Source organism: Scylla paramamosain, chromosome 15, assembly GCF_035594125.1.
Source record: "Scylla paramamosain isolate STU-SP2022 chromosome 15, ASM3559412v1, whole genome shotgun sequence".
Classification (NCBI taxonomy): domain Eukaryota; kingdom Metazoa; phylum Arthropoda; class Malacostraca; order Decapoda; family Portunidae; genus Scylla; species Scylla paramamosain.
The window spans coordinates 20,001,711-20,014,786 of record NC_087165.1 but is presented as its reverse complement, the minus strand read 5'-3'; the positions used below and the strand labels follow the sequence as shown (position 1 = coordinate 20,014,786).

The 13,076-nt window shown below is 39.9% G+C and overlaps 1 protein-coding gene and 1 long non-coding RNA gene across 3 annotated transcripts in view; one reads left to right on the top strand and one right to left on the bottom strand.

Moving 5' to 3' along the window:
- LOC135107595 (cell adhesion molecule 4-like) overlaps nucleotides 1-6,624 on the top strand; it is a 42,966-nt gene extending 36,342 nt beyond the window's left edge. The window contains exons 6-8 of one of the 2 annotated variants that reach the window (XM_064017622.1): nucleotides 3,232-3,412; nucleotides 4,615-4,797; nucleotides 5,658-6,624. In XM_064017622.1, coding sequence (XP_063873692.1) covers nucleotides 3,232-3,412; nucleotides 4,615-4,797; nucleotides 5,658-5,838 — 545 coding nt within the window. In that variant the 3' untranslated portion in view covers nucleotides 5,839-6,624. The remainder of the gene's footprint in view (nucleotides 1-3,231; nucleotides 3,413-4,614; nucleotides 4,798-5,657) is intronic. The other variant, XM_064017623.1, reaches the window with a different exon arrangement.
- Nucleotides 6,625-9,468: 2,844 nt separating this feature from the next.
- LOC135107594 (uncharacterized) lies at nucleotides 9,469-10,548 on the bottom strand. The gene is made up of 3 exons (XR_010271843.1): nucleotides 10,273-10,548; nucleotides 9,770-10,064; nucleotides 9,469-9,672 (listed from the first exon to the last, which is right to left on the bottom strand). It is a non-coding gene; the product is annotated as an uncharacterized LOC135107594 (long non-coding RNA).
- Between the last annotated feature and the right edge of the window lie 2,528 nt (nucleotides 10,549-13,076).

Below are 13,076 nucleotides of genomic sequence, written 5' to 3'. Positions count from 1 at the left end.
GGAAGAGGTTTACAAGTATAGAGTTTTGAAAGAGCACTGGCAGCGAGAGAAGCAATAACTCATTTTTTTTTCTCTCTCTCTCTTTTTTTTTTATGCAAAAGGAAAAAAAAAAGACAAGAAAGGCTTTTTCTTTCTTTCTTATTTATTTTTTTTAGTAAAGTTTTATCATGAAAGTTTAATGTGCTCTTTTAATGAATGGATGTTACAAAAGAAAGCTGTACCATGAGTCAATTTGCTAAACTACTACAGCAAAATTTCCCGCCTTTTCTTTCATTTCATTAGCAGTGTACTTCAATACATCTTCGGGGATGACTAATGTTCTCCTAAATCACGCGAAGTAAATAAAGTAACTGTCGCCTTTTATTGCCGTACGTACCATTGCAAGTACAAATAGTAGTAGTAGTAGTAGTAGTAGTAGTAGTAGTAATCCCCTTCTATAATATACGTTCTTTGGGGGACGTGGCATATCTAACAATGCCTTTATTTTTCTCTCTTTTTCTTTAATTTTGTGTTCTTGATCATATATATGGACGTGGGCTCTCTCTCTCTCTCTCTCTCTCTCTCTCTCTCTCTCTCTCTCTCTCTCTGTCTCTCATACACACATAGATCACCACCAGAAACCAATTGAGTGGTGCTCCATTGACCCAGACTTTCTTTGTTCTGCAGAATGAGTCCTTACTTATTTACCTTTTGCTGTTTCGTTCCTCATTGATCATACGGTCTCTGTAACGCCGCTCGTTCTGTCAGTAATCTAAAATTTATGGGAAGTGTGTGCGATACAGGAAGGAATCATAGTGGACGCAACAGGGGAGCGTGGAGGAGAGTGACTACTGGGAGACGAAGGGAGAGATCATTGTAGTATATAAAAAATGAGTAGAATACAGTATAAAAGGGTGAATGGTATTATTTAACTAGGAGTATACTTTTTTATGTACTAGTAGGTATTATACAAGTATCTATTTATTTTATTATTTTCTGTTTTCTATTGAATATATTGAAGTATTGTCCAAAGCAGCGATAGCCAACCAGGGTGTATTTTTTTTATTTATTTATTTATTTTTTTTCATAGGGTACCTAGATATAATGGGATACGAGTACATGGAGTGGCCAGTGTGTATGAGAGTGGACGGTGCGAAAAGATGTTTTAGGAAGAAAATTGTGTGTGATATAAGAAATCAATTTAGACTGAGATTAAAGTATTACAAATTTATGTATTGCATTGTTATGTTACACTCTGACACATCTCGCGCCTCACGTGTTTGAGATGTGGCATTTACAGATGTTCAGCACTTATAGAACACCAGTACTTTGAGAATTTATGAAAGAGTTGATATTTTTTATATCTAAATTAGAGACCTAATACTTTTATTTATGCACTTTCAGCCTTAAAACTAATGAACGTTAAAGATTCATGTTCTTTCTTAATGAGTTGCCCTATTCACAAGAGTACATGAATTTCTCAGATGTTCCTGGAAAGGTGAATGGACTTAGAACATTTTGAAAACCACTGGTCTAAACTATTAAATGCTCTTAGTGAAATCCGATTTGTCTTCCCTTGTCAATCTATAAATGGACTTGTTAGCAGATGTGTGTGTGTGTGTGTGTGTGTGTGTAATGGTGGTGGTGGTGGTGGTGATAGACCTGACTTGCAACATAAAAATTGCGGTGGCGGTGATGTACCAGACCGGAGTAAATGATGCTAGAATTTCTTAAGGATTCTGAAACACTTCTGACAGCACCCCGACTACTCTGAAGAGACCCTAGTTGAAGTTACAAGGGGTTTTATTTATTTATTTATTTTTTATGGTTCTAGCGACAGATCAACAAGATTTCTACATTAATAAAAGAAGAAAACTCTTTACCGTTCTGAAACCCTTCTCTCAAAAGGCTCTAGTTGAAATTACACGGGGTTTGAAGGTTTTAATGATATATGTAATTTTTTTTATGGTTCTAGCGACAGATTAGCAAGATTCCTACATTAATAAAAGAAGAAACACTCTTGACAACCCGGGTAATCATCTCTGTGGCCTTTGAAAATAGACGTAGTGAGAGAACAAAGCGTTTCAAAATGTGCGTGCAACGTGCCAGTGGGTGAGTAGTGGCGGGCGGAGTGGCTAGAGACGCCGCCGACGTCGGCTCGCTGACCACCACTATCGTTCCGCTGGCCACGATTCCTTGCGGCGAGGCGTGATATATTTCCGGCCTTTTGTGTCCCTAGGCTATTGACCGATAAGTTTATACGGCTCCTAAAGGCAGCCTCTTGAGAGCACGCCGCTACTCCCTTCCTCACAAAGAATCAATGAACTTTGTTGGGGGGACATGCCATTCGCCTCTCCAAGGACCGTATCCAAAAACATTTCATCGTCTTATCTCGATTATTTTTGATAGGGGTCCAGTTGAAATTATCTAGGTTTTCAAGTTTCTTTTCTCCATATTGACAATGACAGTCTAGGCTCTCGTTGCAGTTATTTGGGAGTTTTCAGAAGTGTTTTTTTTTATGAGTGTGATAGTTTAACAGGTCTTGCACATCATCACAGAAAAAAAAAAACACTCCATGAGAACCCGACCACTCATTTCTGTAGGCTTTGAAAATAGTCCTGATAAGAGAATAAAGTTTCTCAAAATACGGATTTAGCTTCATGAAATGTCATCAACCATCGGAGTCATGCTGGCGGCCTTTCGTTCTCGGAGTGATTTATATGATGTTCAAGCTGTGGTGGCAGGGGTTGTGTTCAGCAGTGCAGTGGTCAGTGTATTTCTTTATGATTTAACTTAGCCATCCATGCGGCTCTTAACCATTTCAGGAGGCCTTTATCTAGCAGTGGAATCATATAGAGTGGTGATGTTCATACCAAACTGCATCTTTATAATTGTCATTATTTTCACTTATGCGTATCCTATAACAAAGGTACAACCAATATATTCCGTCACTTTTTGTGTACCCTCACCTTGCCTACAAGTCACACTAAGGATCTTTCAATCTCCTCTTTCCAGTCCTTTATTCCATCCTTGCAAATAGGCACTGTACAATCGTTATCCTTCCAGACAAGCAGCTTCCACCTCTATCGTTTTTTTTTAATATCCGTATTTTGTTCCCTGTTTCGTGAATGACGAAGAGCACCCACATGCATTGTCAGCATGAAATAACTTTGTTTCTATCACTAGGACGTATTTTTATCTAATGACTAAAAAATCAGATCAGAACCACTCACGAGTCTTCGGGTTCCACAGAGGCGGCCGTTCACATCCTGGACGAGCGCGGCGTGATGTTACGGGAGAAATTTTACCGTGTGGGGTCCACCATTGAGCTGCAATGCCGCGTGGCTGACGTGCCCACGGCCACCACCCTGCAGCTGGCCTGGTACCGCAACCGCCACCGCCTCAACTACGACGACGTGAGGGGCGGGGTGAGGTGAGTGCATAGTAGCGCAGTGGTAAGATGTCATCCGCAACCAGCCTTTGCCACCACTCCTAATTCAGGAGTAGTTGTAGGCAGAAGTGAAATAACCTGCCACACTCCCACTGTATTTAGCCTTTTTCTTCAATCTTAAGTCCTCTGATCTGCTGACGGTCTCCTTGCAAAACCTTGCAATTGACAGATTCTTAGGATATCAGGGGACTTATGATAAACGAAACTCTAAGTAAAGCAGAAGTGAATTCGGTAAGATAAATTTAGATATTTGACCTCTGACCATGATTGTATCAGTGTCTTTCTCTCACAGTGTTGTAGGCTCTGTAGCACGAACACTTTGCTTGTGTGCTGCTTAGGGTCTCGACGTATCAATATTTCTGTTCTAAGAACAGCGTCATTTCCCATCATCATATGTAGAGTCGAGTCAATGTTGAATTCTCGTACTTGAGTGTGGCTGCGAGTCTCCCTTGTATCGCTTTTGTTAGTTATTAGCTGTGTAGCGTTATCTCAAGTTTTATTGTAAAAATATATACCGAATTCTTCTTCCATCTGTTAGCACTCGTTTACTCACCTTGACAAAGTCTAGAAACGTAAGTCATCTCTACAGTTATAGCCTCGCATATTACGAGAATACTAATTCTCTCATTCCTACGCCTCCCACACTTTCTTGCCTTCAGTCCATCGTTCCAGCTTGACGTCACACCTTGTACGAGTATACCTAGACATCCCACTCTGCCACCATTTATGACCTAACACTTTTGAAGATTTATATGTTTTAAGAAATCACGACGTCTTAGACTAATAATACTTGAAACTCGTGCAAGAAAAATAAGTTTGTGTAATGACTGAACAGTTAGGGGCAACTAAACACTACCCAAGTCATGGTGAACATCTTGGCTTCATTGGCAGAGATGTGTTCCTGGAATGTCCTGTCGTGGATTCAGCTTCTCTTTGCATCTTTCTTATGAGCCTAGTTCTTTTGATCAGTTTCTCAGGTGAATTCAGGGTATGGTATATAATTGTAAGGATGAAGAAGATTAGATAATTTATAGTCTTTGTATGCATGTTTGATAAATCTTGGTGCAATGTAAGGCTTTTATGGTGCTCAATTCTTTCATTCTCTGCATTAGCTTACCTTACCCTACATTACATTACATTATTTTACTTCATTTCACTGCCAGTTTGTCTGTTTTTTTGTTAAGACCCATGAGTTTCCTGCGTGTGGTGGCTCAGGCATTCCTTTGGCAGCGTGAAGACAGAACTGCGAGGGTCCTTGGCTCGCTCGTGGCTCCGGGTGGGCAACGCGATCCGCCAAGACTCGGGCTCCTACTCCTGCAACGTGACTGGTCTGGCCGCAGCCTCTGTCACTGTCCACGTGGTGCCAGGTGCGTTCCTTCTCGTTTATCGGAACTGTATTTTGAAAAGCTTCAGGACTGTTTTCAAAGGCCACAGAGATTATTAGTCGTATTTGTTTATTTGTTTATTCATTCATTTATTTATTTATTTAGTTAGTTAATAAGATAGTTGTTGAGTTATTTTCCTTACTGATTGTGCAAAACTGTTTCTAAGATCATAAAAACACCGTTGGAAATCTCAGTAATTTTCACCATAACTATTAAAAAGAAATCGATATAAGCTGGCGAAACGTATGAGAATTCGGTTGAGAATGGTTCGTTAACAGGCAAATATGCTGTTATTTCCAAGGTATTTTCAGCCACAAATATAACATTCACGCAAGATGGCTACGACCCCTCGACCTTCAATGTCCGTTATCGGCTTGAGTGCTGGCGACAGTATGAGACTTGTTACTTTATTTGCGCAACCCTGAACTATTTTATGGAGCCGAAATATAACTACAGGCACAAAACAATCTGAACTGCTCGATCATTTTGTTGTTAATGGTGTCTTTGCAAGTTATACGTTGAACTTTCACTTGATTACACTTACCAAGCTTTAGGAGAGGCCGTAGCAGTCAAAAGATTAATGAGCATTGTGCCACGAGGACTAAGACTCGTATCTTTAAACTATTTATTCTCTCATCAAAATTTTCAGAGGCCGCAGAAGTAATTGGTCGGGTTCTCATTGGTTCCTATTGATGATGCAGAATCCTTGTTAAACTATCGTGAGATTCCTGAAGACATCCACGAAAGTCCCTGTGATTTTTATTAGAGGTTATGGAAAGCAGTCGAGACCAGACGCTGAAACGTTTAGGAACACGGGCCTGTAAGACTTTTTTCCTTTGCAGACGAGTATCCTGCTGCCATCCAGCGCGGAGTGAGGTCGGCGGATCAGTGGCGAGGTGTGCCCCTGCTGCTGGCTTCCCTGGCCTTTACCCTCATTCACACTCTGCCTCACGCCCTCTCCTGCTGCATTCTCGCCCACAGATAACACTGACACGCACCACTGATGATTCTGGTTATGACTGACAACACAAGTCCTTGCTGCGCACTTATACTTGATTTAGTACAATGGTAGAATGCCTGTTAGCGGCCTAGATAGCTCGTCCTCTTGTTTGTTAGTGAAATAAAGCTGATGTCACGAAGTGGAGGTGTGTTGTGTGTTTGTTTCCTGATGTATCGGGAATGTCGTCCAGTTAGCTCTCAACTTTCACTCTATTGAGTTTTTTTTTTTTCCGAGACTTTCTCTGTCTGAAATTATGTCTGCAGCTGCCAGTGCATGATGCTAGATAAGGTATTATCAAACAATCGGTCATCTAAATAGCCATAAAGATGAATGCCATCACTATGTATTGGTGCACCTACATAATACATAATTCATTGATTGTTTTGGGTGAGCAGTGATAGGGAGATGCCAGCCGGGAGGTGGAGCTGGGGATCACCTGACTGCTTAGTATTCCTGACAGATGGCCACTCGTCTGATACGGGTGGCGCCTAACACCCACAGCAGCCAGCCTCCCTCAGCCGCCTTGATAACGACCAGAGCCGTGGCCTGAGGCCCTGCGCTGCGTCAGGAGACTTTCTCTCGGCGTCACGGAATGTGGCAGTAATATTGTTGATGAGAACACGTTGAAATGGTAGCACAATCACAGGTTGTTTTCAGTACCCTCGGCTTCCTTTAACACTGAACAAATTCACTTTATATTCAAAAGGCCTTATTAGTACTTATATTATAAGACGTGGCATTATTTATATTTATGTCTCTGTACAATTCAACATCGTATAGATAAATTGTTGTTTTGATCGGAATAAAAAGTTAATTTGCCGCTCATTTAAAAACAAGATAGGAACACACAGGACAACCCAGTCAGGACATCAACCAGAGGCAGTGTACCTATACCATGTTTGCATGTCTACTGATGGCAAGGGACATTGGTCACTGAGTGTATGAAGCAAAACAGTGACCTTTGCAACCTATCACTGTGATAGGTTAAGAGGATGATGGATAGTCAATGTAAACATAATTTGTAATGATCTAATGGAAATATAAATCATGATCCGGGTGCAGGAACACTTGCTTTTAGCACGTGCCTCGCCCCTCTATATAATTTTTAGTCACTTTTATCTAAGTTATTAGGCCAAACTCATAAAAAAACATAAGATAATCTAACATAAGCACATAAGGGGATCTGCAAGAATCCATCAGGCCTACACGTAAGCATCAAACATGCTTACCTGCTTCCAACTACCTATCGTCTCAACGCATAAATTTGTCTAAACTTTTGAAGCTCCTCCATTGACTCGGTGGTAACAACCTGATTACAGAGTTTATTCCAGTCATCTACCACTCTTTAATTGAGAACCAGTAAATTCACTATACTGAGTGACTCCGTCAATTCCAGTGGCTGCCAGTACCTATATCAAATGAAATAAAACGATCTTCATTAGACCGATCACGGGACAGTTTAGCCTCCTCGCTCCTGTAATGAAGCAGCGGACGTGAGGCTTCATTGTTGACTGTCTATGGCAAAGCCTGTCTCGTATAAATCCCTCTATCCTCATTACTCCAGTACACCGTTGGCAGGGTTCATTAATGCGATTGACTTTCCTTATTGTCTGTTAACACCCCTGCTTTATGCATTCAGTGTATGTGGTACTTTGTAATCTTCCTCTCTTCTACGCTAACTCATGTGGTACTTTGCAATCTTCCTCTCTTCTACACTAACTCATGTGTTAAGAAGAATTGTCACAACCTATTGATTTCCTCATGCTATTCTTTCTGCTCTGACAGGATTTCATTCACCCATGGAAGTCTCAATTTTATTTCTCTTCACCCTTTTCTTCGTCGTCTCCACTACATTGTTACATCATCCGTAGATACCTACACATACTGTTTTTATTCCTGCTTTACCTATGTGTTAATATTTATTCATTCACTTTAATTTTATTCTTTCATGGTCTCACTCAGTTCACTCTTCTGTTTTCTTTTAGTTTTCCATCATACAGTTGTAGAAGTTACCAGAAATAAATAATTTTTGTACATGTATGCCAACAGAATTCGGTTGTTCGTTTATATTTTCATTTTCTAAACTTGGCTGAAGACCTGACCCATGTTCCCTCATGAATCGCATGAAAACCATCATTAACCACTGTCTCACGCTTCATTGAGTTCCGTCCACCAAACCACTCTACCCAGACACCCACCAAACCGCCCACACACACACACACACACATTGGGAATTTATACACAAGGGAATTAGCAACATTTTACTTTTAACCAGTATACAATTTACATTAATGACAATACCTAACATTACAAGAGTTCATAGGACGCAAGTGCAACACTAGCCTCACTTTCAACGCCGTCTCCCTCACCTGCTGGCAGCTCACTTGCTCGTTCCCAGCTGAATCTTTATCAACCACTGGTTATCTTACTATAATAAGAAAACAGGACATTAAATCCAGAACAATGATTGGACAGAATACTGAGAGAAGATAGAAGGATAAGAGAAAAGATAGAGAAAATATCGAGGAAAGATAGAGAAAATAGAAAAATAGGAGATAGAGAATGAGCAGAGAATATAGAGAACAGAGGAAATAAAGAAAATAAACAAATGGGGAAGGGATAGAGAATAAGCAGAGAAAATAGACAACAAAGACGAAACACAGAGCAGATAAAGAATGAGCGAGTGTCTTTGTATGTGTATGGGTGTCTCTCTCCAGGTCCCCCTCACCGAAGTGAGTATTATCCCCTCAAGAGGGGGGGTATCACAGTGGCGAGCTGCTCATTGTTGCCTGGTAACGCCATAGATTTGAGAGTATATGAGAAAAACTTTAGTGGTAAAAATATTTATTAGTTGGACCTGCAAGAGCGAGAAAAGAAATTAGTTCGACCTGCAAGAGCGAGAAAAGAAATTAGTTCGACCGGTAAAAATATTTATTAGTTTGACCTGCAAGAGCGAGAAAAGAAATTAGTTCGACCTGCAAAAAGATTAGCTCGACCTTAGTTCGACCTGCAAGATTTACCTGCAAGAAAAAAAAATTTAGTCGACCTGCAAAAAAAAAAAAGATTAGTTCGACCTTAGTTCGACCAGCAAGATTTACCTGCAAGAAAAAAAAAATAGTTCGACCTGCAAGAAAAAATTGACCTGCAAGAGAGAAAGACCTGCAAGAGAAAGATTAGTTTGACCTGCAAGAGAGCAAAGATTAGTTTGACCTGCAAGAGAAAAGATTAGTTTGACCTGCAAGAGAGCAAAGATTAGTTTGACCTGCAAGAGAAAAGATTAGTTTGACCTGCAAGAGAGAAAAGATTAGTTTGACCTGCAAGAGAAAAGATTAGTCTGACCTGCAAGAGAGAAAAGATTAGTTTGACCTGCAAGAGAGAAAAGATTAGTTTGACCTGCAAGAGGGAAAAGATTAGTTTGACCTGCAAGAGAGCAAAGATTAGTTTGACCTGCAAGAGAAAAGATTAGTTTGACCTGCAAGAGAGCAAAGATTAGTTTGACCTGCAAGAGAAAAGATTAGTTTGACCTGCAAGAGAGAAAAGATTAGTTTGACCTGCAAGAGAAAAGATTAGTCTGACCTGCAAGAGAAATTAGTAGTTAGACCTGTAAGGAAAAAAAAAAAAAACCTTTCCTGCTTCACGTTTAAAAAATATCACTCGTTTTACCCGAGAGACAAGATAGAACCATTTCCTCACCTTTCCCATCGTCAGAACGCCATGAGATTTCCTGACTTCCATCCGAATATCTTCTTTTACACCTGTGCGACTCTGGTCTAATTCTAAGCTTGCATCTTCGCGACTATTTCTTCAGGACACGTAATAGCACGGTCTAGGGAAGTGGACGCATCTCCCTCGCAATCCTGAAAGACGAAATAAAAAATAGAAGTGTGATGAGTAACATTGTCTAGTACGAAAATAGTAACTGTATAAGCATGTATAAAACCACCAATAGCTTACCATATGAAAGCAGCACGCCCGCCATCAGCACTATCTTCCTTTCACTAGCTTGAGTCTCCATCTGGTCGGTGCCACAGTGCACTAACAAAGGCATTACTACTCTGGGAAAGACTGGATCACTAATTAGTATATACCTGAAAAGAAGGTTCATTAGTTTATACCTGAAAGGCAATGAAGATTAGCCGAGCAGCCTATCGCCCTAACACCTAGGAAACAGTATCTTCACTTTACGTTTTTCGAAGGGGTGCTCCAGCGCTGTCTGTCCCACGATGAGGCCTGTGATATGGGTACTCACCTGCAGAAAGAATAGGAGATGATTAGTAACGTGCAATTATTATCAACACACAGCTGATACTTCATTATTAACGAGGTCAACAATTATCAGTATACTTATTCACATGAAGAAAGTCACGCGGCTATGCCAAAGCTTAATGCGTACTTTGTTACAGAGATAATGAGGCCTAACAAATAAGAACGTCCACTTGATATCAGTCAGTACTTACCAAACCCGCCGAGGAGAACACGCAGGAGGTGAACGATGAATTAACGCACACTTATCTCTTCACTAACCGCGACGCCACGCACGGAAGCACAGTGCACCCGCTTTTGCCCGCCGCTTGAATATAAGTGAAACTAATGCTTCTCTGGCTGCTGCAGCGTTACCTCGGGCTCTCTTCAAATGCGTCGTTCCTCCTTTGGCTAACACACTCCTACCCCACGTCCTCATATTTGCACCACGGCATAAAATCAAGGTAAGTTTGAGGGCATTGACATGCATCTATGCGCTGAGAAAAGACGAGGTGAATGGTAGGAAATAAATTATATTGTGCGCTCGATTAGTTTCCTTGTAATAGTTTCGGACACGGGCATGAAACAATCGGCCGGCTAAACGCTTGTTATCCTCACGCCACTCATCCCCCTTCCCTTCCTGCATGTCTACCTTCCGTCTCCCTCCACCCACCTCTGGTTCTCCTTCATCACGTACCCCACGCCCGTGTTCTATGTTCCGTTACAAAGCAGGTATATCTTCCTTAGATTATTTTACATTCCGTGAATATGATGCTAATACTAGGTAGTCTTTGTCTTACAAAACCTAATGTTACAGAATACAGCGGGCCTTGTTAGCCTCATTAAAGAACTATCTAACAGTCCAGTAGTTCCTCTTAATTATCAACTAACTTCGTAATTTGGATAACTTCTCCCCATAAAACTTGCAAGTGCATTTTCATTTGTCCATCAAACTATACTATATATATATATATATATATATATATATATATATATATATATATATATATATATATATATATATATATATATATATATATATATATATATATATATATATATATATATATATATATATTCTTTTAGGTATACACTTCCTTAGTACGTGTATAAAAAAAAATGTGATGATTAGCTAAGGAATATAATAGCAAACACCAGTAATATTTAATAATCATACTATTTCATTATCCTGTTTAAAGAGAAGGGTATTGAAATCATGCAAGTTAAATTGCATTGTTTATGAAGACCAGGGCTTCCTATCAGTACAGCTGTAGGCCTACATCAACCAGCAGCTGCTGACAAACACACAGTACCACATGTAACTAATTTATGATTCCACAGCAAAGCAGCAAACCCAATATGCACACAGTCAGTTTATTGCATTCAACCCAGTAAGTGGCTGATTTCACAAAAGCCATATAGATATCTCTTAATTATGAAATGGTGTTACTGTACAGCACTGTGAACTTAACGAGGATATGCTGATAAGCCACAAAATATATTCCACAGAATACCATCTTGGTGACAAGAATTAAAAATATTTTTTGGAAAATGTAGGACATTTCGGTATACCCACAGAAATTAATCAATATTGATGATTTAGCATTACACTAGCAAATTTCGAATCATGGAAAATAAAGCACACCCAGAGACACTGAAAGCACCAATATACACACCATGCAGAGTACTCAGATCAGAAATAAGCATGTCTTTCTCGTACCAAGACATTCAAAAGCAAACTGCAAATCATGGAAAATAAATACTACACTTTGTTACTTTCTTTTATTTCTTCCTTTTATCTATTCTATTCTAGTTCATTTTTCTGTTTTATCTTTTTATCCTATTTTAGTAAACAGTGTCTTTAGTGGAAAGTGATCAAGCAGTGTTATTAAGTATTACAAAATTTCCTTAAAGATACTTGCATTACCTCAGAATTACCTTAAAAGTCTCATTACCTCAGAATTATCTTAACAGTGGTGAGAATACGCTGATCTAAGATAATTACCTCAAAAATAAGAGCCCTGCCTTTATTACTCGTATAGCGATCCATCACGTTACCGATCTATCATTTACAACATTTTTCCTACGTGTATTTTTTTTTTCACGCCATTTCTCCTCTGACATACAAAAAAAAAAAAAAAAAAAGAAGTCTGTCTCGTCCCTGTAATGATGAAGGAGCCGCGAGGTGTTCAGATCACAAACGCACTCCGGTATTCATGAAAGGCGGTGGCGGTTCTCCTCGGGCAGGGCCAGGTACCGTTGAGGCGATGGTGAAATGGCTGATCCTGCTAATGGTGCGAGACGAACTGCATCGATGGGTCATGGGAAGGGCCATCTGCATGCTCAGCCCCGCCCCGTATTCCCTCAGTGTGTGTGTGTGTGTGTGTGTGTGTGTACCAGTTTATATTCTTACAGGACTGAGTCAAGCTCGTTATTATCAGATTGTACTTTGAATTTATGCAGTATAGCGTCTGCGCACACCACTTATTGTGGATATTTATTCCAGTGATGTATTACTGCATTTAACAACTGTATTCATGTAGCATATCTCTGTCTTATCTTATTATTATTATTATTATATTTATCTATTTATTTATTTTATTTATTTTATCTATTTATTTATTTATTTATTTATTTATTTATTTTGCTGCGTCCTCTTGATGTTCAGTTTTCTGACTGTCACAAATTATCTGCACCTATAACACCTGTGCCCGTACTCCATCACTCAGAGGGGCACGCCATTGCTTCCAAGTCGGTTCTTATGCCAAGTCACATGGTTCGCTTCTGAATGTGGGGATAGATAAAAATGTTGAAATTTTGAGGATGTAGGATGTATGCAAATGCGACTAAAAATGCGAGCAAGTACTGGGGTGCGGGGTGTGAATGTGCGGTGCTTGTACGTAGTGGATACGGGACAGGTGTTGAGTCACTAGAAGGAGCTGCTGCCCTATCGAGAAGGTGAAGAAATGAATGATTAGGTTGACACGGAGAGAGAGAGAGAGAGAGAGAGAGAGAGAGA